We start from the raw sequence: 27,182 nt of genomic DNA, 5'->3' as shown, positions 1-27,182 counted from the left end.
TTTTCTCCTGACATCACTTTAGTTTTAATCCCTGAGGCAGTGTTGGATACATGTTTCCAGTGTTAATCAACTCTGTTCGTTTAATTGCAGAATCAGAACAAGCAGTTGGAATATCAAAAGCGTTGAACTGCATTCAAAGCATTTATGATTCACTAGGTGCTGGCCATTTATTCCAGACATCAGCTACATTCTAAAAGCGGTTTAATTAATAATTATTTTCCAGTGAAAGTAACAATGATGAATCGTGAGAGAATGCATGCTCACATACACGCAGCTCTATGCAAATGCACACAAAAACACAAATAAAAGTAATTAAAGAACAAAAAGTTATCAAGTTAGTTAAAAAGTTAAAGTCCATCCCCTGTTGTCCTCTCATATAAAAATTTTATGGATAAAAAAAACTCATGAAGCCAGAAGCAATGGTTTAAAATTAAAAATGTCTTAATTATGGATTTGTTTCAAACACACAGCTTTTACTTCACAAGATGTCATCGACAGACTGGAGTTGTGTGAATTGTGGATTATTGTGATGTTTTTATCAACTGTCTGGTCTCTCATTCTGACGGCACCCATTCACAGCAGAGCATCCATTGGTGAGCAAGTGATGCAATGCTAAATTTCCAGAATTTTCTTAAGAAATAAAAAAGTCAATCATTTTCAAAGAATTGCACTTCTTACAAACGTCTTAAAATTTTTCTCTTTTTTAGTGTTTAGTGTCTTTACCCCGGTTTCACAGACAGGGCTTAAGCCTAGTCCAAGACTAAAATGTAAGTCTGAGCTGTGTCAACTGAAAGAAACTTGAACTGACTGATCTTAAAATATATCAGTGCCTTTGTTTTGGCTCAAGATGCACACACCAGTAATGTGTCTTCTAAGGCACGTTTATGGAAAATTACTTAAATGTCCTAATTGAACTATGGCCTAATCCTGTCTTAGTCTAAGCCCTGTCTGTAAAACCAGACCTTAGTGGTTAAGGTTTTAGTGACTCATCCCCCTATTTTTATTTTTTTTTAAATGAACTCACTGGAGGGGAAGATTTTGAGTGAATAATGACTTCAAATTAAGACTTAGAATACAGTTTTATGGACTATTTTTATGGTACTTTTACATTCTTTTTGGAACCAACCTTTATAACTATAAACCGATGTTGCATGTTTGGAATGACATGAGGCTGATTAAATAATGACAGCATTCACATTTTTGGGTGAACTATCCCTTTTACCATTATGTGTGGCATGTGTGACTGTTTGACTGTGTAAAAGTTTGGGGAAAAAAACTAAAGAAGAAAACATAACCAAGGAAACAAGCAACACAGGTATAAGAGAACACTTAAGACACACACACACACACACACCTCTGCTCGTCTCCTTCACTGATATCATGAAGCAGGACATAATATTTGAGCGTGTTGGGGATAAACCATTTGGGATGAGTGTATTCCCCACTGTGCTGGATTCGGTGCTGTTCCTGTGACAGCTTGAGGAACTGCTCTGTCGGCACCGCCTCACAGGACGACACCACCAACATACCTGCAGCCGAGTTCAGGAGATCTCGCAGAATACAGATGAACAAAACTGAGATTGACAGAAAAGGGTGCTATACTGTGCTTCTGTGTACATCTTTTTTAAAAACCAATTAGGTCAAAAATCTGGCCAGACTGGGTAAAAAAAAAAAGTCTGGATTTTTCTTATTGTTAGCAAGCGTGATTCACTACCATTCAAAAGTTTGGGGTAAGTAATCATATTGGAATGATGTGATACGTAATAATACGTAAAATCAATGGGTGATTTTTATTGTAGTTTTGATCAAATAAATGCAGAGTTTGGTCATCAATAGACAGTGCGGATTATAATTTATAATTGCCAGTTTATTAAATCATTTACTATAGAAACTATACATCATGACATGATAGCAGTCTTAGCTGAATGTTATATATGGTTCAAATTTCAATGCGTCCCTCGTGGTAAAGAAAGAGGAAAAACACAAGCATAAAAAGAAATGAGGTAGAGTTTTTAGCAAAGAATCTGGAAGGATACAGGCCAGGTAGTGGTTGAGGAACTCGTGCTCTGATGCTGGCATGGACTGCAGGAAGTTCTCCCGATAAGTCTCAAACCATGGTGTTGTTGCTGTAAGATAAACACAAAGAAATATTGTCTTGTTCAGAAACAAGATTATTACAGGCCGTGTGACCGCCCTCCAGGCGGAAGAGGAGAGAAGCACATTATGAAAGCCAAGACGAATAGAAAACCCCCCAAGAAATGCAAGAAATTATAACAGATCACATTTTTACAGCAAGACTATTTTACAGCAATAAAACAGAAATATAATTCAAGAATGTTTAAATCCAACAATCTAATACTTTCCCAATCGTTTATTTAGATGTTACTACAGTTCTTAAAAAAAAAAAAAAGTGGCACATAAAAGCTCTTTCTTATCCTGCAAATATAAAGCATAAAGATCAAGGTCACATGAGCGAAATATTGTGTGCAAAAAAGTCTATTGTCTATTGTTAACAATGTAGAGATGTATGCTTCCTGTTGGGTTTACGAAGCAACTTGAACCGGTTGCAAAATCTTTTGGCGAAATTCCTGTGTGGATTCTTATTGAAATTACTAGATTTGTCCCACAGACATTCGCACCTTAAATCACTTTGAACACTTAATGACCTAATCTGCATTCAACCCTTTTTTTTAAAAGAGAAACAGGATGTTCAAAACAGGTTGAAACATTAGTATTCATGATCAATTTTCATGATCAATTTTAATTCTATCCAGCTATGAGGGGAAGATGAGGATGCACTGATTTTTATGCTCCAGCTTCATTAGCTGAGTTCCTTGACATTTCGTCTAAATCAATGGCCCCCTCAGAATCATTCATGACAATAAGCACACGGTATGCACTTCAGAGAGGGTAGAGCTTGTACACCATATCTACACTACAAAACAACAAAACCATATCACTTTCATTAAAATCAATGAAGCGCACCACTTGGCTGCAGTAGCGCTGGTAATTATAATTACAACATTCTAGTGAGAAGAAATAGGCTAATTTAAATACTTTTTCTTTAACTTTTATTTGTGCTCTAAAGCAGAACTTTTTTTTTTGGACCAAGGTCCTAAAAAGGTCCAAAGTCTATCCTATGACGACATTTGTACCATGTACCATATTAATGTTTTATACAGACTTCGTTCAGATACTTATATTGCAAAGATTATTTTATTATTTAAAGCAAACATCATTGTTCATAAAACTTGTACACTGTACTTAATATTTTTTTATGTAGGAGGGACAATGAAATATTTAACTGAACTTTACCTGTTAATACTATTTTTGGATAATGAACATTGTAATTAGCATACCCCCTGCAGTAATGCTGTTAAAGCATTTTTAATCATAATTACAATTATTAATTTGAAGTAACCTCTATAATTCATAATATGAAGTGATTAAGTATATCTCTAAAAAAATGATGTCTCAAAACCAAACTTAAAACCAAAACTTAACCAAACATTTTTGAAAAAGTGTTTTGCACATCCTAAATAAATACATAGTAAAGAAAAAAGTAAAGAAAAAAATCCAAACATTTAAATAATCACCACATTTTTTACTCAACAGAGCATTAGTGTACCAATGCAGTGTTTAAAAAATGTTTATATTGTATGCTACAGAAAAACCTATTAATTGTTTGACTGATAGATATCTTGCCAAATACAGTGAAAAAATGTGGTTTAAATTGGTTTAACTCTGCATTATGTCACATACAGTCATATTTATGGTTGTTGGAAGTAAAAACTTTGAATTACCATAAACTTTTTGTTAAAAACAGTAAAAGGACATTACCAGAAGTCATTGAATGACAAAAATATATGAATATATTTTATTTAAATAATTTAGCTTATTTTTATTGTCATCAGTAATATACATCAGGGTGTTTTGTGTTATATTTTATGTTATTTAGTTAATGTTTATTGCATTATTTGTGTTTATGACCCTGTGCATGTCTACGTATATATGAGTATTGGCCTCGTACAGGCACAAATATGCCAACCATAATACTGGAAACATTGTTACAGTATTTTCTGAATTTCTGGCTACCACAGTTGCTTTTAACTGTAAATTTAACAGAAAGAAACCAATATTTCACATTAAATCAAACTGATGAACTACGTTAAAATGTATTCTGCTTGAATTCAGAAAAAGCGCATGTAAAGTCAATCTCTACTTCACAGCAAAAGGAATGATGGCTCTAAAGAGGAAAAGAAACTAGGCTATAAAGTGAGACACATTCTGACTGAATGGGTAAAATGACTCATTGAACTAAAATCTCACAAACAAACTGAACCCAAACATTTCTGAAACAAAAAAAAATTACACTTAAATTTCAGTCAAAACTGATTGTCAATTGGAACACTAACTATTTGGATGTACAGTAACTGAAGAGATCGCCAATCCATTATTTGACAAAGCTATGAACACGTCTACCACTGAGAGTTTCAGCCCAATGAGTCTCAAACACACACAAAGCTAAAGAACCACCACCAACATCATCAGAAAGTGGAGGAAGCTGGATTGGAAAGAGGAAAGAAGATTTAGTGACAGTTCTGCTACAGAGCGAGCCGGGCCGGGAAATGACGTGGAGAAGGCGACCGAGGAAAGCCCTCTCGCGCACTCCCAGCAGGGGAAGGAAGGCAATACCTGTGTAGTACTTGGACGAGCTCAGCTGGGTGAGTGTTTCTTTCCAGTCAGAGTACCAGGGAACGCTCGCTTTGACCGTGCGGTCTGAGAGGAGAAGAGACAGGCAGTCTGGTTAAAGCTCACGGACAGGAACCACAGAAGCGTAAGGCATCCAAAACCAAAACACAACCCACCCCAAACCCTGCCGATGCACCTGTGATCTGCACAGACAAAATGTCAAGACCAATTGCTCTTTGTGTTTGTAAAAAATTGTCCGTTTATTTTAGATACTGATATTTGCAATGCTTTTCTACAATCTTACCAGGAGCTAAAATACATCATAAGATCGAGAATGGGTGCCGTCAGAATGAGAGTCCAAACAGCTGATAAAAACATCATAATAATCCACCAAATTAATCCACATGACTCCAGTCCATCAATTAATGTATTGTGAAGCGAAAAGCTGTGTGTTTGTAATAAACAAAACCATCATAAAGGCGTTTCCATTTTAAACCGTCGCTTCTGGCCAAAATAGAAGTCTGTAATCCATTATAACACTTCCTCCAGTGAAAAAGTCCATCCTTTGTTGTTCTCTCACATCAAAACCCACAGACTTATTTGTTTAAAACTGTTCTGGATGGTTCTTGGTTGTAAATACTCCTTAATCTGTGCATATTTCTCTCCTTATTCAGACAAAACGTAAGCAGCGGTTTGACGTTTAAAAAAATCTTAATGATTTGTTTATTACAAACAAGCAGCTTTTCAATTCACAAGATGTTAACTGACGGACCAGAGTCATGTGGATTACTTGTGGATTATTGTGGTGTTTTTATCAGCTGTTTGGACTCTCATTCTGACGGCACCCATTCACTGCAGAGGATCCATTGGTGAGCGAGTGATGCTAAATTTATCCAAATCTGTTCAGATGAAGAAACAAACTCATCTACATCTTGGTCGGCCTGAGTGCGATTAGATTTTCAGCAAAATTTAATCTTTGGGTGAACTATTTCTTTGACTTTTATTTTCTGTGAACTACCCCTGGCTGGTGTGACTGAGTGGAGGCGGGGCTAATTTGCATATTCATAGATCTGCATATAGTAAATGAGGCAAGGGTGTAGAGTTACATTCAAGCTATTTTAAGGCATGAGAAAAAAAAATTCACAAGAAAAAAAAACATTTAAATATGTATTTTAGATGATCGAAGATTAGTTTTAACGGATAACATTTTTGACTACAGGGGAACTTTAACAGAAGTGAACTTTGACAATGTGCTAAACTGAGTTCGCACTGCAGACCCAGAAAGCAAATGAGCATTATTCTAAAATCACATTTTCCTGATTAGCTTAGACATGGGCACGTTCAGTTGGCATCTCCCGCTGTGTGAAAAGGCAATCTACTAAATGTAGGATAATGAAGTAGACTGAAAAATTACATATAATGAACAACATGTAACATACTTCGCCCTTGAAACATACATAAAACACAAACTACTGGTACCAGTTCTAGCAGAAGCAGAAGTAAAAAAAATAAAAATAATGGAGTTGGATGTTTCTAGAGAAATCTATTGGTCAGGGTGAGTACAGCACACACACAGCAAACCAATGCTTTAAAATCAACATGAAAGACCATTCGCAACCCCTCTTCCTTCCATAAAGTGACACACTTCTGAGGGAAACAGAACGCTGTATGATCAAATTTAGAGTGCAACGTCCTTTTTGTTTCGTTCAGAATGTATTGGATTGTGAAAAGCAATCAGAGCCCTGAAAGTGAGTTTGCAGATTGTGGATGGGATGATCATTTTGTTTAAGGAATCAGGCTTTATTTAAGTCTCTACCTGCTGGGAACTGGAATAATAGCTTAGATATGAAGGCTAAAGGTCAAGTTCACTTTCAAAAGCATCTTTTGAAAAGGTAACTTCCCCCATTCCCCCGTTACATTACTTTATTCTGCATGTAAATCTGTAAAATTTTGGAGAGGATGCTTTACTAAGCCTAAAGCAATGCCTAGCTACTTGGCTATTGGTTAACCTTAATTTACCCGCCCACCGGTCCTAGATGACATCACCTAAAAATAAAAGTTGTTTCAGAGCTGGAAGATGTTATTTTTATTAACATTTGGAATGATGTGCACTGATAAATAATGTGCAATACAGTGTTGATATTGTTCACTAAAAACGAATTAAAAGTTTATTAAAATAGCATTTGTATTACTTGAAACAATGTTGATGTAAAATAAAATATAAAAATGACATGAAAAAATATCATCTTAAACTTGAAAAATTAAAAATTTTGTCTTGGCTACTAACTTAAATAAATTTAAACTGAAGTAACATTAGTAAAACTGAATTTGAAAAGTTACTAAAATTTAAACTAAAATGAAAATGAAAAGTAAAAATAAAAATAAAAAGCTATAATAATAATAATAAAGCTTACTCAAAATATAAAATTAAATATAATTAATTAATATTATTATAGTTAATTTATTCATTCATAATATAAATAACATATTATAACAGTACATATAATACTAAAATAACTGACACAATAAGAACAGGAATATATTATGCATTTAAGTACGTAGGAACAGTTTTGATTTCATGTTGAATTTAGAGCATAGAGTTTTGAGACCTTAGCTTTGTAGTCAAACCAACCAACCGTGAAGTTCACATATTCAAGTATGCTAACGCTGCTGTTTGTTGCATCTTGACTCTGTTCTCATATTCAGGTGCAATATGTTCATTCAGTTAAAAGGAGGATGCTGCTGGTGTAGAGAGGTGTGTTAGTATCTAAATCTCAGGTGTTTGTTGTTAGGCCCACCAAAGTGAAGGGTGCAGCAAAGGGACCACGTGGGGGACGGGCTCTACTGGGAGCCTAGGATCTGAGTAGGGACCAAACACTTCACGTAACAGCACAGCATAGCACACGTGTGTGACCTGGCATACACACACCAGAGGAAAACATGTGTATGAGGGTCAGAGCTCTTACCAAGAATTCATCCACAGGAGAAGTTGGAGAATGGGGGGGGAAAGAAAAATTGAAAAAAAAAAAGAAAAAAAAGATCAGAAATGATAAAACAAATGTGTAATGCAAACCAAACCCTTTAATTTCATGGACAATTACAACATTTAATTCTCACTTTTCCCCTCAAGGGCTTTGCTGCCCTCATCAGGTGCTGACATGAGAAACTACTATGAAATGAGTCTCATTCAAAAAAAAAATTTGATATTAATAATGTATTAAAAACTTTCATAAAATGTTTACAAGCCCCCTGCACCTATAATTATCTTTTTTTTCTTTTTTCTGACATAATTATTCTTTCTTTTTTTTTTGACAGTGAGATCCAAACATTTTTCTGTCCAGAAGAAGCTACACAACATTTTTTTTTTATTATTTTCATATTGCTTTTCTAAAATGTTTACACCCCCCCCCTGCAGAATCTATAATTATTAGTCTTTTTTTTAGAGATCAAACCATTTTTCTGTCTTTTTTTTTTGTTGTAATTTTCTTATTCCTTTTCTAAAATGTACATACACCTAACAGAAACTATAATTATTATATATATTTTTAATATAGATAAAAGAGTGTTTTGCATTAAAAAAGGATAAAACACCAAAGTATTTCTTTATTTATACAGCTGTTTAACTGCAGACCTTAAATACTACATGACCTTAAATACTATAAAATTTGTATGAATAGTATAAAATCCAAATTTATCCCATTTTCTAAAGGTCTGTCATTACTTTGGAAATTAGAATTATTATTTTTCTGTGCATCATATCACTGTATATTGTGATATATATTGCTACCATAATGAAGAAAACTGTGACTGCTTATATTGCCCACCCATACATGTAAATCCACAGGCAAAACAGCTGACTAATAGTCACATACTTCATAAAACTGATCAACATTTTGGAGATTCTGCAAGGGCTGCGTAAACATATGCTGCATTAGGAAACAATCTCTCAGTTCCCGTTTTTGTTCACTTCAGGCCATTTCCACTTTCCTACTTTAAAAATGTGGTAGTAATATAATCAGGTCCTCTACAGATTTCCCCTGGTGAAGTTAAAGTGTACAGAAAACTCTTTGCAAGCACTTACCGCTGATGTTGAGGTCGTAGTCTCCAGCCGTGATGACGTTGGCGGGCGATCCTTCAGGAGGCTGGCAGACAGAGACCGCCTGGCTGAGGAGTCTGTGCATCTCTGGGGTCTGTGGAGGCCGTGTGTTGATCCCAGTCACGCTGATCCGGAGGCCCTTCACCACAACCACCTGGTTATTGGGGTCACGCAGGTGACCTACAGTACGGTAACAGCAGCAAAAAAAAGAAGATGAACTGGCTGGTGTCAAATTAATAATGGTGCTGCTTATTCTTCTGAAGCTTTTTTTCTAGGTTCTAGGTTCTAGACCTAAAGGCCTGTTCACAACTTCACACCAAGAACGATATCTATAAAGATATCTATATTATCAATAGCGATATCTATACTAGGGATGTAACGATTACCGGTTTGACGATAAATCATGATAAAATTCCCCACGGTTAGTATTACCGTTTCATCTTTTAATTATCATTAAAGCCGTATTAGATTACCGCGATTTGAACAACTCGCGATAAATAAATACTGTCCAGCATAAAGCACAGTTTTAAGTAACAGTCTCACGTGCGCACAGCACGCAGAGTAGTTTCGTTTTGAGTGAAAACAGGGCGGAAAAGCTGGGAGGTTTTAAAAGAGTGCTAAGAGAATTATCAAAATGAATATATGAATGAATGAATTAATTATATAAATGTATCTCTGAAGGTTCTGACTGTCTTCAGAAATGATTCGATGGCATTTTGTTTTCATCTTCGCTCCATGTAATACATAATTGAAGTGTTTTTAATCGCAATACTGCTTTGTCCACGGAGGCTACGGGAAACAGCTCTAATTCAGCTTTTCCACAAGCGCCACCTGCTGTCAGCGAGTGGATTTACAGAGACTTATATTTACATTCAGTCTGGGTGCAGTTTCTGTCTGGTCAAAAATGGACCGAATTTGCATGCCCTGCTGTAAATTTTGACCGGTTGATGAAAAACAAGCTTATGTGGATTCTACACATTTAAACAATAAGGTATCTAGTATTATTTATGGAGCAGATAAAATACATATAATCATTTATTAATCAGTTATCATTTTTACTTATATCTTTTTCTTTATTTAAAGGCTGAAATGTGAGGTTTACCTTTTTATTAAACTTTTTCAAAGCTTTATTTGAACATTTACATGAGATATTTCAACATGCTATTAAACTGTCAATCAAGTTGTCATTTAAAATCTGAACATCATTGGTAATGTTATTGTTTTAGTGATTATGCAAACAAAAAATCATTTTATTTGTTGTTTGTTGATTTTTAAATATAAAACTTGGTGAAGGGATTTGTGTGTCGGTACTTTTTTTAACATCACCAGCACATTTTAACAATACCGTGATAATACTGATAACCGTGATAACTTTGGTCACTATAATCGTGATAAGATATTTTCATACCGTTACATCCCTAATCTATAACGATATCTATGAAGTTATCTATAAAGATAACTATATTAGCGTCCACACCAGCAGATGATATCGTCAGTTTATTCTAAGCGCACGCTCATCTGCTGCTTTAAATTCTCGAGCTCGTGATAGCAGGATTGATTCTGATTGGGTGTCAATGTCTGTATCCTTCATCAGGAAAAAAAATCATTCTGAAAGTGATTCCAACTACATGTTTCTCTGTGCCTTTATCGTTATAGCTGTGGTTTGGACTCTGCTATTCTTTAATATTGAGAACGATTTTTAGAACTACATCTTTATAGTTATATTTATAGTTTTTGTTCTTGGTGTGAACGGGGCTTTACACAGTCTAGAACCCAAGGCTGGTTCAATCTGGACCACTTTATCATAAATACATATTTAAATTATTTATTTACACAAAGGAACTGAGCAAAAGTTTGCCATCTGCAAGATTTTTAAAAATGTTTTTGGATGGTCTCTTATGCTCATCAAGGCTGCATTTATTTGATAAAGAAATTCTGTAAAAACAGTAATATTTTGAAATATTACAATTTCAAGTGCCCGTTTTCTATTTTAAGTTTTCTATTAATATATTGTAAAATGCAATGTATTCCTGTGATGCAAAGCTGAATTTTCAGCATCATTACTCCAGTCTTAAGTGTCACATGATCCTTCAGAAATCATTCTAATATGCTGATTTGCTGCTCAAGAATACCATATACCACATAACTTTTTTTTTCAATATTGATAATAATAAGAAATGTTAGGTGCCAAATCAGCATATTAGAATAATTTCTGAAGGATCATGTGACATTGAAGACTGGAGTAATGACTGCTGAAAATTCAGCTTTGACATAACAGGAATGAAGTACACTTCAAAATATATTAAAATAGAAAACTATTCTATTAATATAGAATAACTATACTATTAAATTCACAATATTACTGTTTTTACTGTAATTTTGATCAAACAAATGCAGCCTTGATGAGCATTAGAGGCTTCTAAAATATTAACTAATAAAATTAAATTAAATAAAAAATTTAATAAAATAAAGAAAACTATTAATAGTCAGCGCCAATAGCCTCGTGGGCGCCAACATATGCGCTTCAGGTGTCCCGGCTTGCGGACATTTCCCGATCCCATCTCCCTCTCTCGCTCTCTCCCTATTCACTTCCTGTCAACATACTGTCCTGTCTTAACAAAGGCTAAAAAAGCCAAAAATAAATCTTTAAAAAATATATTTAAAAAAAATAAAAAACTTTTGATCGATTGTGTATCTTGGTCGTTCAATGACTACTGTGTTCACTGTAAACAACGGCAGTTTCCTAAGTTGAGCCAGTTGATCTGATTGCTTGCCTCTTTAGGATTATCCCATATCCTTTACTAGATATAGGCTGGTGATTAACAGCACAGGCCAAACACAGACCTCTCCAGCCAGTCCAGAGGTAATCTAACCCTCACCAATAGAGGCATCTGATCTGTGCTGTGTCTGTCTAAGGCTCTTGTCACTAAATGGTCAGGTGAGCGGAAATCAGATCAGATTTCACAAACAGAGAGATCAAATTCAGATGAATCCGGTTTGAAACCCTTCCTATCATTTGACTGAGGATCAGAGCTGGATTACAGAACAGCCCAGAAGGCCTTACACTATGAAAGGTCTCCAAAGATTTGTGGTACCAAAACTTACTGAGGAAGTACCCCTAGTGCATAAATCGCAAAGAAACAGATAGAGCCCCCGGCCCCTCTGAGCAGAAGACCCTAAGTTTCTTAACACAAAGAGAATTTGCTGACCATTAGAGCCCTGGGCTGACCTCTAAGGCCCCTGGGCCCCTCAGGATGCAGTGCAAAAACTTGAAAAAAAAAAAAGAGGTCTACACTACAGTCTACAAAGACGTCTGCCCAGGGGCCTCACTAGACAAAGAATAGGGCCTAAAAATCTAATGAGCTGCCAACCTAGACTAGCATTTTAAGGTGCATGACTAAAAATTCAGGTCGCTGTTTATCTAAACATTTTTTGGACATGTGTTTCTCAAAAGCTAGTTAGCTGCCTAGATAGGCATCATTTTGGGGCGTGTTTCTCAAAACCTAGTTAGCTGTCAACCTAGACAGAGTTTTTGGGCACGTCTCTCAAAACTTAGTGAGTTCCTTAAGACTCAGAGAAATTGCTGACCATTAGAGCCCCGGGCTCCTTGGCACAGATGGCACAAGATAACCACTAGGGCCCCCAGCGCATAGATAATCTGCTGACCTCTAAGGTCCCGGGACCCCCAGGATGCAGTTCAAAAAAAGGGTGCAGAAAACTATTAGCAAACCAAACATTACTGTCACTTGAAAAAAAGAGGTCTACACTACAGTCTACAAAGACATCTGCCCAAGGGCCTCACTGGACAAAGAATAGTGCCTAAAAATCTAATGAGCTGCCAACCTGGACTAACATTTTTGGGCATGTTTCTCACAACTTAGTAACCTGCCTATTTAGACAGCATTTTAAGGTGCATGATGAAAAAATCCAGTGAGCTGTTTATTGAAACATTTTTGGACATGTTTCTCAAAAGCTAGTTAGCTGTCAACCTAGACAGATCTTTTGGGCACATCTCTCAAAACTTAGTGAGCTGCCTATTTAGAGACAGCACCTTTGGGCGTGTAACTAAAAATCTAGTGACCTGCCTAGAGCCTACTTAGACATCATTTTCAGTGTGTCTCAAATCCTAATAAGCTGCCTTGCGAGAGAGCATTTTTGGGCATGTCTCTCAAAACCTATATTGAACTGCCTAGCTAGACTGTATTTTTCCCGTCTGACCGTTGTAATGGCACCTGGGCTGTTTTGGGCAATGTCCTGGCAGACAGTTCACTAGGTTTTCAGTATGTGTAAGGGAGCTGTCTAACAACCGTCTTATCTAGTGATCATCAGTTGTGGTGGGTGATCCGCGGTTGTCTGACCAGCTGGCCTCTTACCCTCGGACGTCAGGCGGCAGAAAGGCCGCAGCAGCTCGGGGAAGCTCAGGCTGTTTTTGCGGGTCACTCTCTCCGCATCCTCGCTGCACAGGACGGCCACCATCGGCACGAACGAGTCCTGGATGAACTCCTGCACTGACTGCACGCACTGAGCCATGAGAGCACCTCGTCTGTTCTTCACCGAGCTCACGGATCCGCTGCTGAGTTGAAAACAAATACCTCCTTTACTGACAGCCGACGGCAGACATGTTGAAATCTACTGCTGCCTGCTGATCGATTTTGCCCAAGAAGCTTAGCGGCGGTCAGGTGACTTTACTTCCGCAATGACATAAAAGCTCTGCGTCTGCCATAATTAAAGCCCTGGTGTCCCTAAATAACCTTTTAACTTTCGGTACTGAAAAATAGACAAAGACAGGCTGACAGACAGATATACTGTATAGAGTGTTGAATCAACACAAAATTGGTGTCAAAAGGTTTAAAAAGTGTAACATTAACACCACTGGGTAGTGTGAACACGTATATATAAATGACCCTTAACATGTAACAATGATGTTACATTTTATTTAATGGATATTAACACTGACGATGTTGCAGTTTAGATAGATGATAGATAGATAGATAGATAGATAGATAGATAGATAGATAGATAGTGGATATTAACACTGACGATGTTGCAGTTTAGATAGATAGATAGATCGATAGATAGATAGATGGATAGATGGATAGATGGATAGTGGATATTAACACTGACGATGTTGCAGTTTAGATAGATAGATAGATAGATAGATAGATAGATAGATAGATAGATAGATGATAGAACGTAGGTGAAACCAAAAGTTACAGCTCTGTCAATATTAAAGACCCCGAGTCGCATCACTACATATTTGTTTACAAAATTAGTACTTTTCAGGTTAAACCGGTTCTATATTTATCATCATGAAAAGAAAGCTGCTGAAGCAAACAGAATACACTCCCTCTTTATGACAATAAGGAAGTTGGGCTGCATTTAAGCTGTACAACCTAAGTGAAGGTATCAGAAGAGACTAGACTGCCAGTAGACAGACAGACAGACTAAACAGCAGACGATTTAGACATGTCCACTTCAGAGGAAGAGTGTCCTGTATGCAGGGAAAACATACAGAATCCTTCTCAACCATCTCCATGCTGTGGAAAAGTGTAAGTGTGGCTTATATTTGACATAGATGGGGATTTTGACATCATGTGGAGACTTTACAAACTGACAAACTTGTGGATCAAACTTGTAGGCATTTAACATCATTTAACATATGCTAATGCATAGTTTACAATTTTATACAGTAATGCCTTGTATAAAAATGTGTAGTTGTAAAATATATTTGATAAGTGATTGTAAATCAAACTCATTAAATAAATCAAATTTTCTCCAAAAAGTGCTTTTGTAGTTGGAAACAGCTTTTATGTTGGACATTTATTTTATTTGTTGTTTTTTTTCATGTGCTATACATTTGCAGCCTCTCCTTATTCACAAGTACATATCATTTCTGATAAATAACCTGAGCATTTACTGGCAGCAAAAAGCGAAAGTATTTCTAAAGGGAAATTCCATCACATGGCTGGTTGACAAAGATTACCAGCCTTGCCAGCCAATCTTTTATCTTCATGTTGATAGTAGTTGATTATTTTATGCTCTCTCACAAGTACATTTGTCTCTCTTTGTACTTTCAGAATTTGCCAGCGATGCCTCAGTCAGTCTTTTCGATACAGGGCTCATTGTCCACACTGCAGAAGCTCAGTAGACAACCGTGATTATGCAAATAATCCATTCCTAGTAAGTAAAAACCTAGTAAAGTGAGTAATAAATATCAGTCTCTGTGAGTGGAGGTCATCAAGGATTGCATGCTTATGTATATTTTTTGTTTCAGCCTCCTGGTAGGAGGAGGCATCTGCACCCAATCCTGCCAGGGGATTTTAATTCAAGAAGACCTGTTGGTGCAAACATACATACGTAAGTCCCAGGCCAGTTTCATTATTTAGTGTATTTTCTGTCAAATGCTAAAGAATTCATCATTTCTTTTAAACCAACAGCCTCCTCGGCCAACTTCGAGATTCACTGGGACAACAGGCAGACACTGCTGCTCAAGCCAGTCCACCCAATCAGGCTGCAGTGCCACCCACCCCACAGAATCAAGCCCCTTCCCCTTTAATTTCCTCTGCACGGCCCGTTCCTATGCCTCGGATCAGAGCTCCACTTGCAAATTTAATTGCTGCCCCACAACCTGCACCCATTACTGTTGCCCCAAGTGGTCTTATCCAAGTCCTCCCGCCACCTGCCCCAGCTCCACTGCCGCTAAACCCCGCCCTGTCCCAGGATAATGGGCAGGCTGCAATGGATGAATGGTAAGTCCCATCAAGAGGATAATTATTTGATTGATATTATGGTTTGGATAACTCATATTTTGTTTCACTCACAGGCCATGGCAAACGGAGATCACTCTAATGGAGATTAATCCACAACCACAGGGGTGAGGACATCTGTTTATTCACTTCTGTTCACGAACACACTACATTGCCTAAAGCTTGTGGAAAACTCCTTTTAATTAACATGCTTGGTTATTCCAGTAGTTCAACAAATCCTAATCATAAGGCACACAATGACGGGGGTTTTCAATCTTTAAGATGCCATGCACAGACCCCCAAATAGGATCATTCTTAGGACTCCCATCCTAAAATTTAAAAGGCAGCTAAAATATCAGCTATATATTTTCATATATGTGTCCCTGGACCACAAAACCAGTCATAAGTCACACAGGTATATTTGTAACAATAGCCAAAAATACATCGTATGGATCAAAATTATAGATTTTTCTTTTATGCCAAAAATCATTAGGATATTAAGTAAAGATCATGTTCCATGAAGATATTTTGTAAATTTCCAACTGTGAATATATTAAAACTTAATTTTTGATTAGTAATATGCATTGCTAAAGACTTCATTTGGACAACTTTAAAGGCAATTTTCTCAATATTTTTTTGCACTCTCAGATTCCAGATTTTCAAATAGTTATATCTTGGCCAAATATTGTCCTATCCTAAAAAAAAACATACATTAATGTAAAGCGTATTTATTCATAAATCTTAAATCTGAATTAAAAAAAACTGACCCTTAAGACTGGTTTTGTGGTCCAGGGTCACATATAATGTATATAGCAATCATATATAATATGTCCAATCCAAATACTTTCATACTTGTTTACTTTAATCATTTTTATTATTTATTTTAATATATTTGTATTTATTTTAATCTTCTATTATTATTTATTTATTTCAGTATTCATTTATTTATTTAAATCTTTTTTATTATTTATTTTTTATTTTTTCTCTAAAATTTACACGGATCCCTTATTACCCCCATTGCGTTCCCCTGAAAACCCCTGTTCTAGATGACTGTACCTGGACAACAGCTTGGAAAACCCCTTACTGTGCACAAAGTGAAAATGAAAATGACATTATTTTACTACATCTCTTGCTAAACTGGTGCTTACAACACTTTCATCTCATTTTTCTTGTCCACAAGCTTTTGTCCAAAATATAGTGTACAATCCCATGATATAATGGGATTTACACAATCCAAAAATGTCGCTATTTCAAAATAGTATTTATTTATTTTGGCATATCTTTTTAGAAAGATAGTCAATAAGATCATTATTAAAAATAAAGGTACTTTATTGGCATCTATGCTACATGCAGAACCTTTAAAATTCCATTGCACAAAAGGTTATTTATAGTGAAAAAAAGGGTTCTTCAGATTATTTGGGGAACCCAAAATGATTCTAAAAACGATTTCCCATTTTAGAACCTTTATTTTTAGCAGACTTAAGCATTTTGCTAAAAACACATTTAAAAATACAGTCTTTGACATGCACTAATTTTCCTGATTTTTTCTTTCTTTTCAGTTTAACTGTGAGGACTTTTGTGTGTCCGTACTGCCAGGAGAATGGACTGGATGAACTCGATCTACGTGATCACTGCAATGAACATCATGCCAATGACAGCAAACGAGTGGTCAGTCACCATTCATGTGTATACTGTACATCACGTCGAGTGATTCTAATAATTAATCATGTGTTGAATTAAACTTACAGCACAATCGTTTGAAACATTAAGTAGTTCCTTTCAGTTATATTTAAATCTGAAGTGAGTAATTCTTATCTTTAGCATCACCAAACTGATTTTTCAAACTGTTTTGACAATTTTGAAACTTGATTACAGAACACTCCCCCTATCTATTATTGGTTTGAAAAAAACAGATTGTCCCACCTCAAATTCACACTATTGATGGAACCAATGTTGCAAAATGGTTGGTTGTGATGCTCATACATACACAGCAATGTTTTGATAGCTCTAAAAGTCACAGTGCTACACTTTTCAGGGGGGATCAACCTATAAATGGCTTACTTTTATTTTAACATCCCCAAATTACACACTTCAGTTTTAAATGACTCAGTATTGCTGACTGCTATAGTATCAGAAACAGAAAAACCAGCAAGATTGTGTGTGTGCTCTCTGGCGCCCTCTAGGTGTGTCCAGTGTGTGTGCAGACGCCCCATGGTGATCCACAGTACTACAGCCGCAACTTCATTGGCCACCTCAACCTGCGCCACTGCTACTACCTGGACGATATAACTGTAAGTCATGTACATGTACACAAATCAAAGAACTTTTCCCCAATAAATGTATTCACACACATGTCAATGTTTAACTGCAATCCTTTATTTCTATGAACCACAGAATCTCAACCAGACTGATGAGATGAACGTTCAGTGTGCAATTCTAGCATCATATAGGGACAGTTTTTAAACCTCATTTTCAAAAAGATGACAACACAGTTCTCAGGTGTTTTTCTGGACAACATCTTAAAAAATGCTTGGGAAGAAGATTCTGAACCACAACGACATAAACTATTGAGAAATCAGTCAAAGAAATGGTATATTGAGGATGTGATATTGATGTATTTTACCAAATGTATGTAAAATATAATATGTGTATATGTTGGATTTTTTTTTTTTTTTGATTGAAATGCTTTTAAGGCAACTTAAAATGCTTGATTATCTGATTATGAGATATTTTAAGAGGTAATGCATTTTCATATGCTATCTGATGCATCTCAGGTGTTGATCATGCCTTTAAAATTACTAGTAATGGTTTATCTGCCAAAAACATTTTGTACAATTGATCTCTTCTTGCACTTTCTTTTCAGATAAAATATTTATTGCATGTACTGCACACTTATGTTTGTGATATTGTTCGTGGGATTTACTTTTGTGGGGAAAATGTTTGAATGAAGGGGTCAAGTGACATCAGACTCTGTAAATCTATTTATGCTGCAACCCAATGTATAAAAAAAAGTGCAACAAAAGTTTTAATACAATAATCTACTGTGAAAAAGATAATTTTTCATCACAGACTGCAGAAAATGTGTGCAATTAAAGAAATCGTTCACCCAACTATGAAAATTTACTGAAAATTGACTCACCCTAAGGCCATCCAAGATGTACAGTAGATTAGTTTTTTTTTCTTTATCTGAACAGATTTGGAGAAATGTAGCATTGCATCACTTGCTCGAAGTGTTCCTCTTTGTCACACACTCCACAGATGCTCTGTATGCTTGTCTGACCTTCTTGCAAGAATAAACCTTCTATTTTCTTAATCTACAATACTCTCCGAGTTATTGCCTCACATTCAGAGTTGAAAACATTTTTCCACTACATCTCTGGCAATGATGAGATTCCGTGATTGTTTCGTCTGGACCCAGGGATGTCGGTTGACTCTTCTACCCTGCATCATTCAGGGAAGAGAGGGACTGGCATCAGTGGGCCTGGACCTTCACCGCCAGAATCCAGGAAGAACCTGATTGAAAATCTGCATGAAATCTGGTGAGGTCTTTTTAATTCAGCGTGTTTGTTTATAACTGGAGAAGGTTTGCTGTTCTTGGTTACCACATACCTCAGGGCTGCTGTAGTTTCAGATTTGAAAGACAATCTGGTACCGGGCAAATCAGGGAAACAGTTTGCAGACTAGACTCAAGGGGGAGTCTAGTGCTCATTTGGAAGATAATCTGGGCTCCTTATGACTGGTGGATACACGGTGCGCTTTTCAAGAGGTCTGAAATACCGGGCAGTCGGGGAAACAACTTGCCCCTCATGGTGACAATCACGAGGGTAAATTGCAGCTGCAGGGAAACAGAGACTCAGGTTGAATGGAGTGGTAAGTGCTGACAGCAGTGCTCTGTTGGATGGATACCATGGGTTTCTAGAACAAGGCAAGGCAAGGCATTCTTTTTTCTAAAGCACATTTAAAACAGCAGCTGCTGACCAAAATGCTGTACAATCTAAAAACATAAAACGATCAAATACACACTAAAAGAAAATATAATACAATAAAACAGAAACTAGCAAGAGAACAACCTGATTAATAAAATTACATTGATCCAAAAGCCAGAGAGAAAAGATATGTTTTCAGCGAAGATTTAAAACACTCAACATCGGATGAAAACCTAATGTGTACCGGCAGATCATTCCAAAGTCGTGGAGCAGCAACAGAGAAAGCACAATCTCCTTTTAACTTCAAACGTGCCCGTGGGACTGTCAGTATCAAACTGTTTGAGGACCTTAAGGGCCTAGAACATTTCCGATGGACAAGAAGATCAGAGATGTATTGTGGAGCCTGGCCATTTAGCCCCTTATACACATACAATAAAACCTTAAAGTTAACACGGTATTCAACTGGCAGCCAATGAAGAGAAGCCAGAACAGGCGAGATGTGTTCCCTCTTTCTAGCTCCAGTAAGAAGCCTGGCTGCAGCATTTTGTACCATTGTACAATTGTACAAAGCATATAGCGCTTTCATTAAGTGTAGAGCGCTACTTTTGATTTATTCATTCAAGATTTGCCAAATTCTGTGACATTCTGCGTTATACTGTAAATTCCATTTTAATGACTGGATTCCGCGATTTCCCTCTGCATTTTCCACATCGCGGAAATCATACAGACCTAAAATTATTTCGTGGACCCCCTGGCTATGAGTCACGGACCCCACTTTGAGTCCCCTGCCCTAGAGCATCACTTTATTCTGACCTTAAGGGCCTAGAACAGTTCCGGTGAACAAGAAGATCAAAGATGTATTGTGGAGCCTGGCCATTTAGCCCCTTATACACATACAATAAAACCTTAAAGTTAACACGGTATTCAACTGGCAGCCAATGAAGAGAAGCCAGAACAGGCGAGATGTGTTCCCTCTTTCTAGCTCCAGTAAGAAGCCTGGCTGCAGCATTTTGTACCAATTGAAGTCGAGATAGAGAGGACTTAGCCACACCAAGATACAGGGAGTTACAGTAGTCCAGCCTGGAGGAAATAAAAGCATGGATCACAGTCTCCAAGTCCCTTGGTGATCAAAATGCTTTCAATTCCGCAATGGATCTGAGATGATAAAAGCTGTTCTTCACTACTGAGTTAATTTGTTTGTCAAATTTAAGACCACTATCAAAGATCACACCCAAATGTTTTGCATGAGAATGAGAATTCACAGATAAAGGATCCAAATTGTCATTTATATGTATAATAGATGCTGGAGGTCCGAAAACTGCAATTTCAGTTTTAGAATAATTTAATGTTAGAAAGTTGGCTGCCAACCAGCATCTTACCTCTGCTAGACAATTTAATAAAGAATGCATATCATAATTATCCCCATGATTCAAAGTGAGGTACACCTGTGTGTCATCAGCATAAAAATGGTAATGAATGTTATACTTTTGAAAAATCCTGCCTAAAGGGAGCAAATAAAGTGAAAACAAAAGTGGGCCCAAAATTGATCCCTGAGGCACACCGCAAGTTAATGGTACAGAAGTGGAAGAAAAATTCCCAACCTCCACCGAAAATGTTCTATCACAAAGATAGGATTTAAACCATTTCAATGCAGTACCTTGAATTCCTACACAATTGCTCAACCTTTCAAGTAAAATGGCATGTTAGAATCATTTAATGTTAGAAAGTTGGCTGCCAACCAGCATCTTATCTCTGCTAGACAATTTAATAGAGAATGTATATCATAATTATCCCCATGATTCAAAGGGAGGTACACCTGTGTGTCATCGGCATAAAAATGGTAATGAATGTTATACTTTTGAAAAATCCTGCCTAAAGGGAGCAAATAAAGTGAATACAAAATTGGGCCCAAAACTGATCCCTGAGGCACACCGCAAGTTAATGGTACAGAAGAGGAAGAAAAATTCCCAACCTCCACCGAAAATGTTCTATCACAAAGATAGGATTTAAACCGATTCTTGATAAACAGCGGTCTTGACAGGTAGCATCCCATTGAACGATTTGTCCCTCTCTCCAGGAAATGCGTGGGTTGTGGGTGCGCAACCAGGGTAATCCAAGAATGATAGCATGATTGGGAGACTGGATGACATAGAATTTGATATATTCAGAATGAAGGGTTCCTATTTGTAGTTTGACTTCTTCGGTGATACGGCAGGAGGATATCATGTGCCCAGCCTGACCACAGTAGAGGCACAGTAGGTTCTGCATTGGGCGTTCACGTTCCTCGGGAGTGAGGTGAGTGAATCCCAGCTGCATGGGCTCTGTTACAGTATTGGTCTCTGGCGTAAATCGAGGCATGGATCGGGTAGGACGTCGTGAGCGGATCAAATTGTCAATTTGAATGGCGAGTTCAATGAATTCACTCAAACTTTTCCCCTCATCTCGGCAAGCCAACTCTGACTGGAGCTCCGAATTCAGTCCCCTCCGAAACAGGAGTTTTAATGTGTCCTCGACCCAAACTGTCTGGGCGGCAAGGGTGCGAAAGGACAGGGCTTACTCGGCCGCTGGTCTCCTTCCTTGCGAAAGTGTTAACAGTTGGTCACCTGCACTTTTCCCCTCCGCAGGATGTTCGAAGACTTCGCGAAAGTGTTGGAGAAATGTTGTGAAGGTGGGAAATGAGGAGCCGTCCATTCCCCAAACAGCGGTAGCCCAATCCAGCGCCCTCCCGGTAAGCAATGAACACACAAAGGCAATGCGGCTAGAGTCCGAGGGGTACAGTGAGGGCTGTTGATTAACAAAAAGCGAACACTGAAGCAAGAACCCTTTGCATCTGGCAGGGTCTCCATCAAATTTCTCTGGGAAAGCTAGTCGTGGGCTCACTGGTGATGTTGGTGATGTTAGGGGTGGCGTGGTGTAACTAGGCGCCGGGGCTGGAGCGGCTGCAGCCACGGCTGGCGTTATTTGAAGGCCTTGCAGCACTTTCACTAACTCCTCGGTGAGTGAGGTAAGCTAAATTTACAGTAAGCAATGAACACACAAAGGCAATGCGGCTAGAGTCCGTGGGGTACAGTGAAGGCTGTTGATTAACGAAAAGCGAACACTGAAGCAAGAACCCTTTGCATCTGGCAGGGTCTCCGTCAAACTTCTCCGGGAAAGCTAGTCGTGGGCTCACTGGGGATGTGGGTAATGTTAGGGGTGGCGTGGTGTACGTAGGCGCCGGGGCTGGAGCGGCTGCAGCCACGGCTGGCGTTATTTGAAGGCCTTGCAGCGCTTTCACTAACTCCTCGGTGAGTGAGGTAAGCTAATTTAGTTGGTGGTGATGCATGGCGAGCTGTGTGGCCTGCGCAGATAGCTCAGTGGATAATTGCATGAGTGCTGCTGGATCGCTGTGTGGCGAAGTCTTCTGCTGCGAAGCATCAGCAGAGTCCGGATACATTTGCAGCTTTTATTGAGTAAACAGACAAGACAGGGTCAATCACCAGTAGATACAATAGCGAAGGCTAGGCTGAGACAGAACGTGGGACGGGCAGGAGGTCGAGGCAGGCGGCAGACAAACACAGTAGTAGAACAATCCAAGTCAGGGCAGGCAGAGACAGATCAGTGTACGATAAACAGTCCAAGGTCAAACGAGTAGGCAAGATACAGGGTAAACGCTCAGTAGTGACAGCCGGGGCAAATCAAGACTTCGCAGAGAGCTGATGTGAGTGTCCGGCTTAAATGTGTGAGTGTAATTAGATGCAGGTGTGCGTGCAATCAGTCCCAGGTATGAGGCATGATGGGAACTAGAGTCCGAATGGATAAAGTCAATATTCAGGAGAGAGTTCCCTCTGGTGGTGAGGAAGAGGCGGTACGGGAGCCTCCTCTGTAACAGTATCGATGCATTTTTATAATTGTATTGATAAGCGATTTTTTTTGACCCCTTAACCTACCCCCAAACCTAAACCCACCCATGTATAGTGAATATAAAAAGATATAAAATGTAATAGACTGAAATATGCAGGAAAATTACCATTTTAGTAACATGGCATTAAAAATATATTTTTTATAGTCGCTAATCCCACTCCTAACCATAGCTATTTCTTAAACATATGTACAATAGAAAGAAAAACATGACAGAAAGACAAGTTAGATCACAATAATTTATTTATTGCAAAATATCAAAAGTAGTATCAAAAGCAGTCCAAATGATGAGGCAGCTGCAGTCCTCTCCGGTGGAATACAGTAGGTTTGTGTGAGGTGCAAAGTAGAATTGAAGTTGTTAATCGCTGAAAATCTGGGACGAAGCAGGCAAAAGCCAATAAACATTCGATTTTTTTATTTTTTAACTTGTAACGAGTGTGTCAACACGGGTATTGCTGCTGGTGCTGCTCAGGATGGAGATGACGATTGCTAAATAAAGGCTTGAGTTTGGTTCTGTTCCTTGCAGTCGTATGGATTCTGAAGATTTGGATTACAGGCAGAGCACAAATACAGTTGATCCTTTTGTAATTATGTTGCCTTTTTGGTGTATTTTATGGTTCTATTGTCAGTCACAGCATGTCAGAGAAAACATATCAAACAAAGTAAATATTACGTGATAAGTAACGGGTAAGACTGCAGAAATGTTATTCATTTTAAGGGTTTAAAGTGTAGTCTTGTTTTACATTATGTATTTTTCGAAACGAGTTGGCAGCAGAAATCACAGAACGAAATGTTATCATTTAGTATTAAGTAATTGAGTATGTATTTTAATAATGCAATTAAAAACATAATGCCATTGATTTGACAACTGAATATAATAATGTCGCGATTTCAATATTAATAAGAATTCATTAGTAAGTCTGTAAAGTTTTTCATATGTAAATAATTTACGTTTTAGGTTTCGTCAATACGTCAGTATTGTACGTTAAAATGCTGAAAATACGGCAGTATTGTATGTCAAAATGCTGTAAATATATCAGTATTGTACGTTTTAGTGCCTGTGAAAACGTTAAGTAAATGTACGTTTTGTAGAACCACATTTTACGTGAAATACATACAAATTCTCATGAGATCACATTGGCATAACATAAGCACGACGTGGGTTTAATAAAAAGAGCTGAACCGGTGGTGATAAGAGCAAACTCTGACTATATGTAGGTTAACCACATGTAAACCACAATACCCTCTAAAAAAAAGGAAGCAATTGATGGTATGACCACTGTGGCCAACTCGCTAAGAGAAGTGGGCATTATTGTGCCATGCAATGACTCTGCAGTGTGAACCCCATTGTTTCCTGTCAAAACAATAAGAGACAAAAGTCAGCCAACTCAGTGGAGATTTGTGCAAGACCTACAAGTTATTAATGCTGCAGTTCAGGCACATGCACCAAATGTGCTAATATTGTCTCAAGTGCCACCAGATGCCAAATGGTTGTTTATGGTCGATCTGGAAAATGACAGATCAGTATGCCAGTACACCCAGTCAATTCTGGTTTGCATTCAATTTTAATGGGAAAGGTTACACTTTTACAAGATTATGCCAAGGCTACTGGGAATCACCAACAGTACGTAACGAGGCACTGAGAATGAGTCTAGAACCATTACTCCTGACACCTGGCACCACACCAATTTCAGTACATGGATGACTTGATGGTATGCAGACCAACAAAGGAGCAGTGTGAAAAAGACACTGTTAAACTGCTGCAGCATTTGGCTGCTGAAGGTCATAAAGCAAGCTTGTCAAAGTTACAGTTTGCACAACAGCAAGTCACATTTTTGGTGCATGTTATTATAGGAGAGGGGAAGTCACCGTCTGCAAAACAGGTTGAGGCCATTCAAAAAATTTCAAAACCAGCTACAAAGAAACAACTATTGTCATTCTTGGGAATGTGTTCATATTGTTGCACATTCATCTCAAATTATGCAATCCTAGAAGCCCCTCTGAGTGCACTGGCTCATGGGAAGGTTTGCATTCTCATGACAAAGTGAAATGGACTAAGGAGGCAGAAAATATCTTCATAAGCTTAAAATTTCAATTACAGAGCGCACCCTCTCTAGGTCTGCCTGACTTGACACACCCATTTGTGCAGACTGTGGATGAAAGAAATGGCTGTATGACATCTGTGCAGTTGCAGAACCATGGGTGCAGGTTGAGACCAGTAGCTTATTTTTTTAGAAAATTAGATCCTGTGGCTGCCAGGTTGCCAACATGCTTACAGGCAGTAGCAGCTGCAGAAAAAGACATAACGGCTTCCCAAGAAATCATTGGTTACGCTGATGTCACACTGCTGGTTTTACACGCTGTGTCAATGATTCTGATGAAACAGAAAACTTCACATCTGTCTACTGCTCGCTGGCTAAGATACCACACTGTATTTCTTAAAAAAACAATTGTGACAGTGAAACGCTGCTCTCTGTTGAACATTACCACTCTGTTACCAAAAGAGGGGGAGGAGGAAGAACTTTGCTGTGTAACTGTGCTTGAAGCTGTTTGCAAGCCATGGCCAGACCTCAGAGAGACCCCCTTTGACAATGCTGACATGATAATTTTTGTTGAGGGGTAAGCCTCTAGAGACCCTGAGACAGGCAAAACAAGGTTGGCTATACTGTAACTACGGAACATGATGTGCTTTTGTCGGGGTCACTGCAGTCTCACTATTCAGGCCAAGAGGCTAAACTAGTGGCATTAACAAAGGCTTGCAAATAACTGCCTAATGATTGAACTTTCTGATTCTATTTCAGACGTGCATACCTTTGCAACAATGGAGGAGAAGCAGCCATGGAGAAAAAAAATGGAGAAAAAATGTGTATACATCACCAAATGATGATGTATACACAGGTGCCCAAAAATGATGATGATGATTTCCCAGATTTAGTCCCTATTCCACCATGGGTGACTAAACCCCCAAGATTTAGTATTAGTTCAAGTTCATCAGATAATGACAAAAAAAAACAATTGTGTAAGAATGATATATGGAAAAGCTCCCCTCAGTTTGCTAGTGTAGAGATGTAAATGCATTTCCCGTTAATGATGGTATGTTTTGAATCCTGGTATATTAACATGCTAGATGTCCTGATGGTTGTATATACTAAATGATTAAAGAATAATCAAAAGGACGGTGTGTTATGGAAATTTTAATGCTTGAGCTAAAAGCATCCTGATGCTCATTTGTGACCCTGGACCACAAAAACAGTCATAAGTAGCAAGGGTATATTTGTAACAATAGCCAACAATACATTGTATGGGTCAAAATTATCGATTTTTTTAATGCCAAAAATCATTAGGATATTAAGTAAAGATCATGTTCCATGAAGATATTTTGTAAATTTCCTACCGTAAATATATCAAAACTTAATATGTATTGCTAAGGACTTCCTTTGAACAACTTTAAATGTGATTTTCTCAATATTTCGATTTTTTTGCACCCTCAGATTCTAGATTTTCAAATAGTTGTATCTCGGCCAAATATTGTCCTATCATAACAAACCATACATCAATGTAAAGCTTATGATGTAAAAATCTCAATTTTAAAAAATTGACCCTCATGACTGATTATGTGGTCCAGGGTCACATTTTTTGATGCTCATGTTGAAATGGTGCGAGACAAGTGCGAAACGAGAAATGTTGTTTTCTTTTACAACACCCTACACCCTAACTTCGAGGAGGATGCTTTGCATTAAATACTTAATCAACCCTAGTCTGAGGGAAAATAGATACCCTAAAAGGAGACATATGTTGAGTATACATTATGATTGGATGAGA

General features: G+C 37.7%; 2 protein-coding genes across 2 annotated transcripts in view; one reads left to right on the top strand and one right to left on the bottom strand.

Moving 5' to 3' along the window:
* Nucleotides 1–13,443, bottom strand: part of LOC107712836 (trafficking protein particle complex subunit 8-like) — a 67,013-nt gene extending 53,570 nt beyond the window's left edge. Inside the window, exons 1-5 of the mRNA XM_016518199.1 lie at nt 13,162–13,443; nt 8,774–8,968; nt 4,696–4,779; nt 2,037–2,126; nt 1,355–1,529 (exon numbers count right to left, since the gene is read on the bottom strand). Coding sequence (XP_016373685.1) covers nt 1,355–1,529; nt 2,037–2,126; nt 4,696–4,779; nt 8,774–8,968; nt 13,162–13,318 — 701 coding nt within the window. The 5' untranslated portion in view covers nt 13,319–13,443. The remainder of the gene's footprint in view (nt 1–1,354; nt 1,530–2,036; nt 2,127–4,695; nt 4,780–8,773; nt 8,969–13,161) is intronic.
* A 773-nt stretch (nt 13,444–14,216) lies between these two features.
* Nucleotides 14,217–18,167, top strand: LOC107712849 (uncharacterized). The gene is made up of 8 exons (XM_016518211.1): nt 14,217–14,337; nt 14,866–14,968; nt 15,063–15,145; nt 15,226–15,537; nt 15,612–15,662; nt 17,094–17,202; nt 17,718–17,825; nt 17,929–18,167. The coding sequence occupies exons 1-8, from the start codon at nt 14,255–14,257 to the stop codon at nt 17,995–17,997; spliced, it is 918 nt and encodes a 305-aa protein (XP_016373697.1). The 5' UTR covers nt 14,217–14,254; the 3' UTR covers nt 17,998–18,167.
* Nucleotides 18,168–27,182: the final 9,015 nt, after the last annotated feature.

Source organism: Sinocyclocheilus rhinocerous, unplaced genomic scaffold (assembly GCF_001515625.1).
Source record: "Sinocyclocheilus rhinocerous isolate Xijiao unplaced genomic scaffold, SAMN03320098_v1.1 scaffold478, whole genome shotgun sequence".
Classification (NCBI taxonomy): Eukaryota; Metazoa; Chordata; class Actinopteri; order Cypriniformes; family Cyprinidae; genus Sinocyclocheilus; species Sinocyclocheilus rhinocerous.
This window is presented reverse-complemented; position numbering and strand designations above follow the sequence as displayed.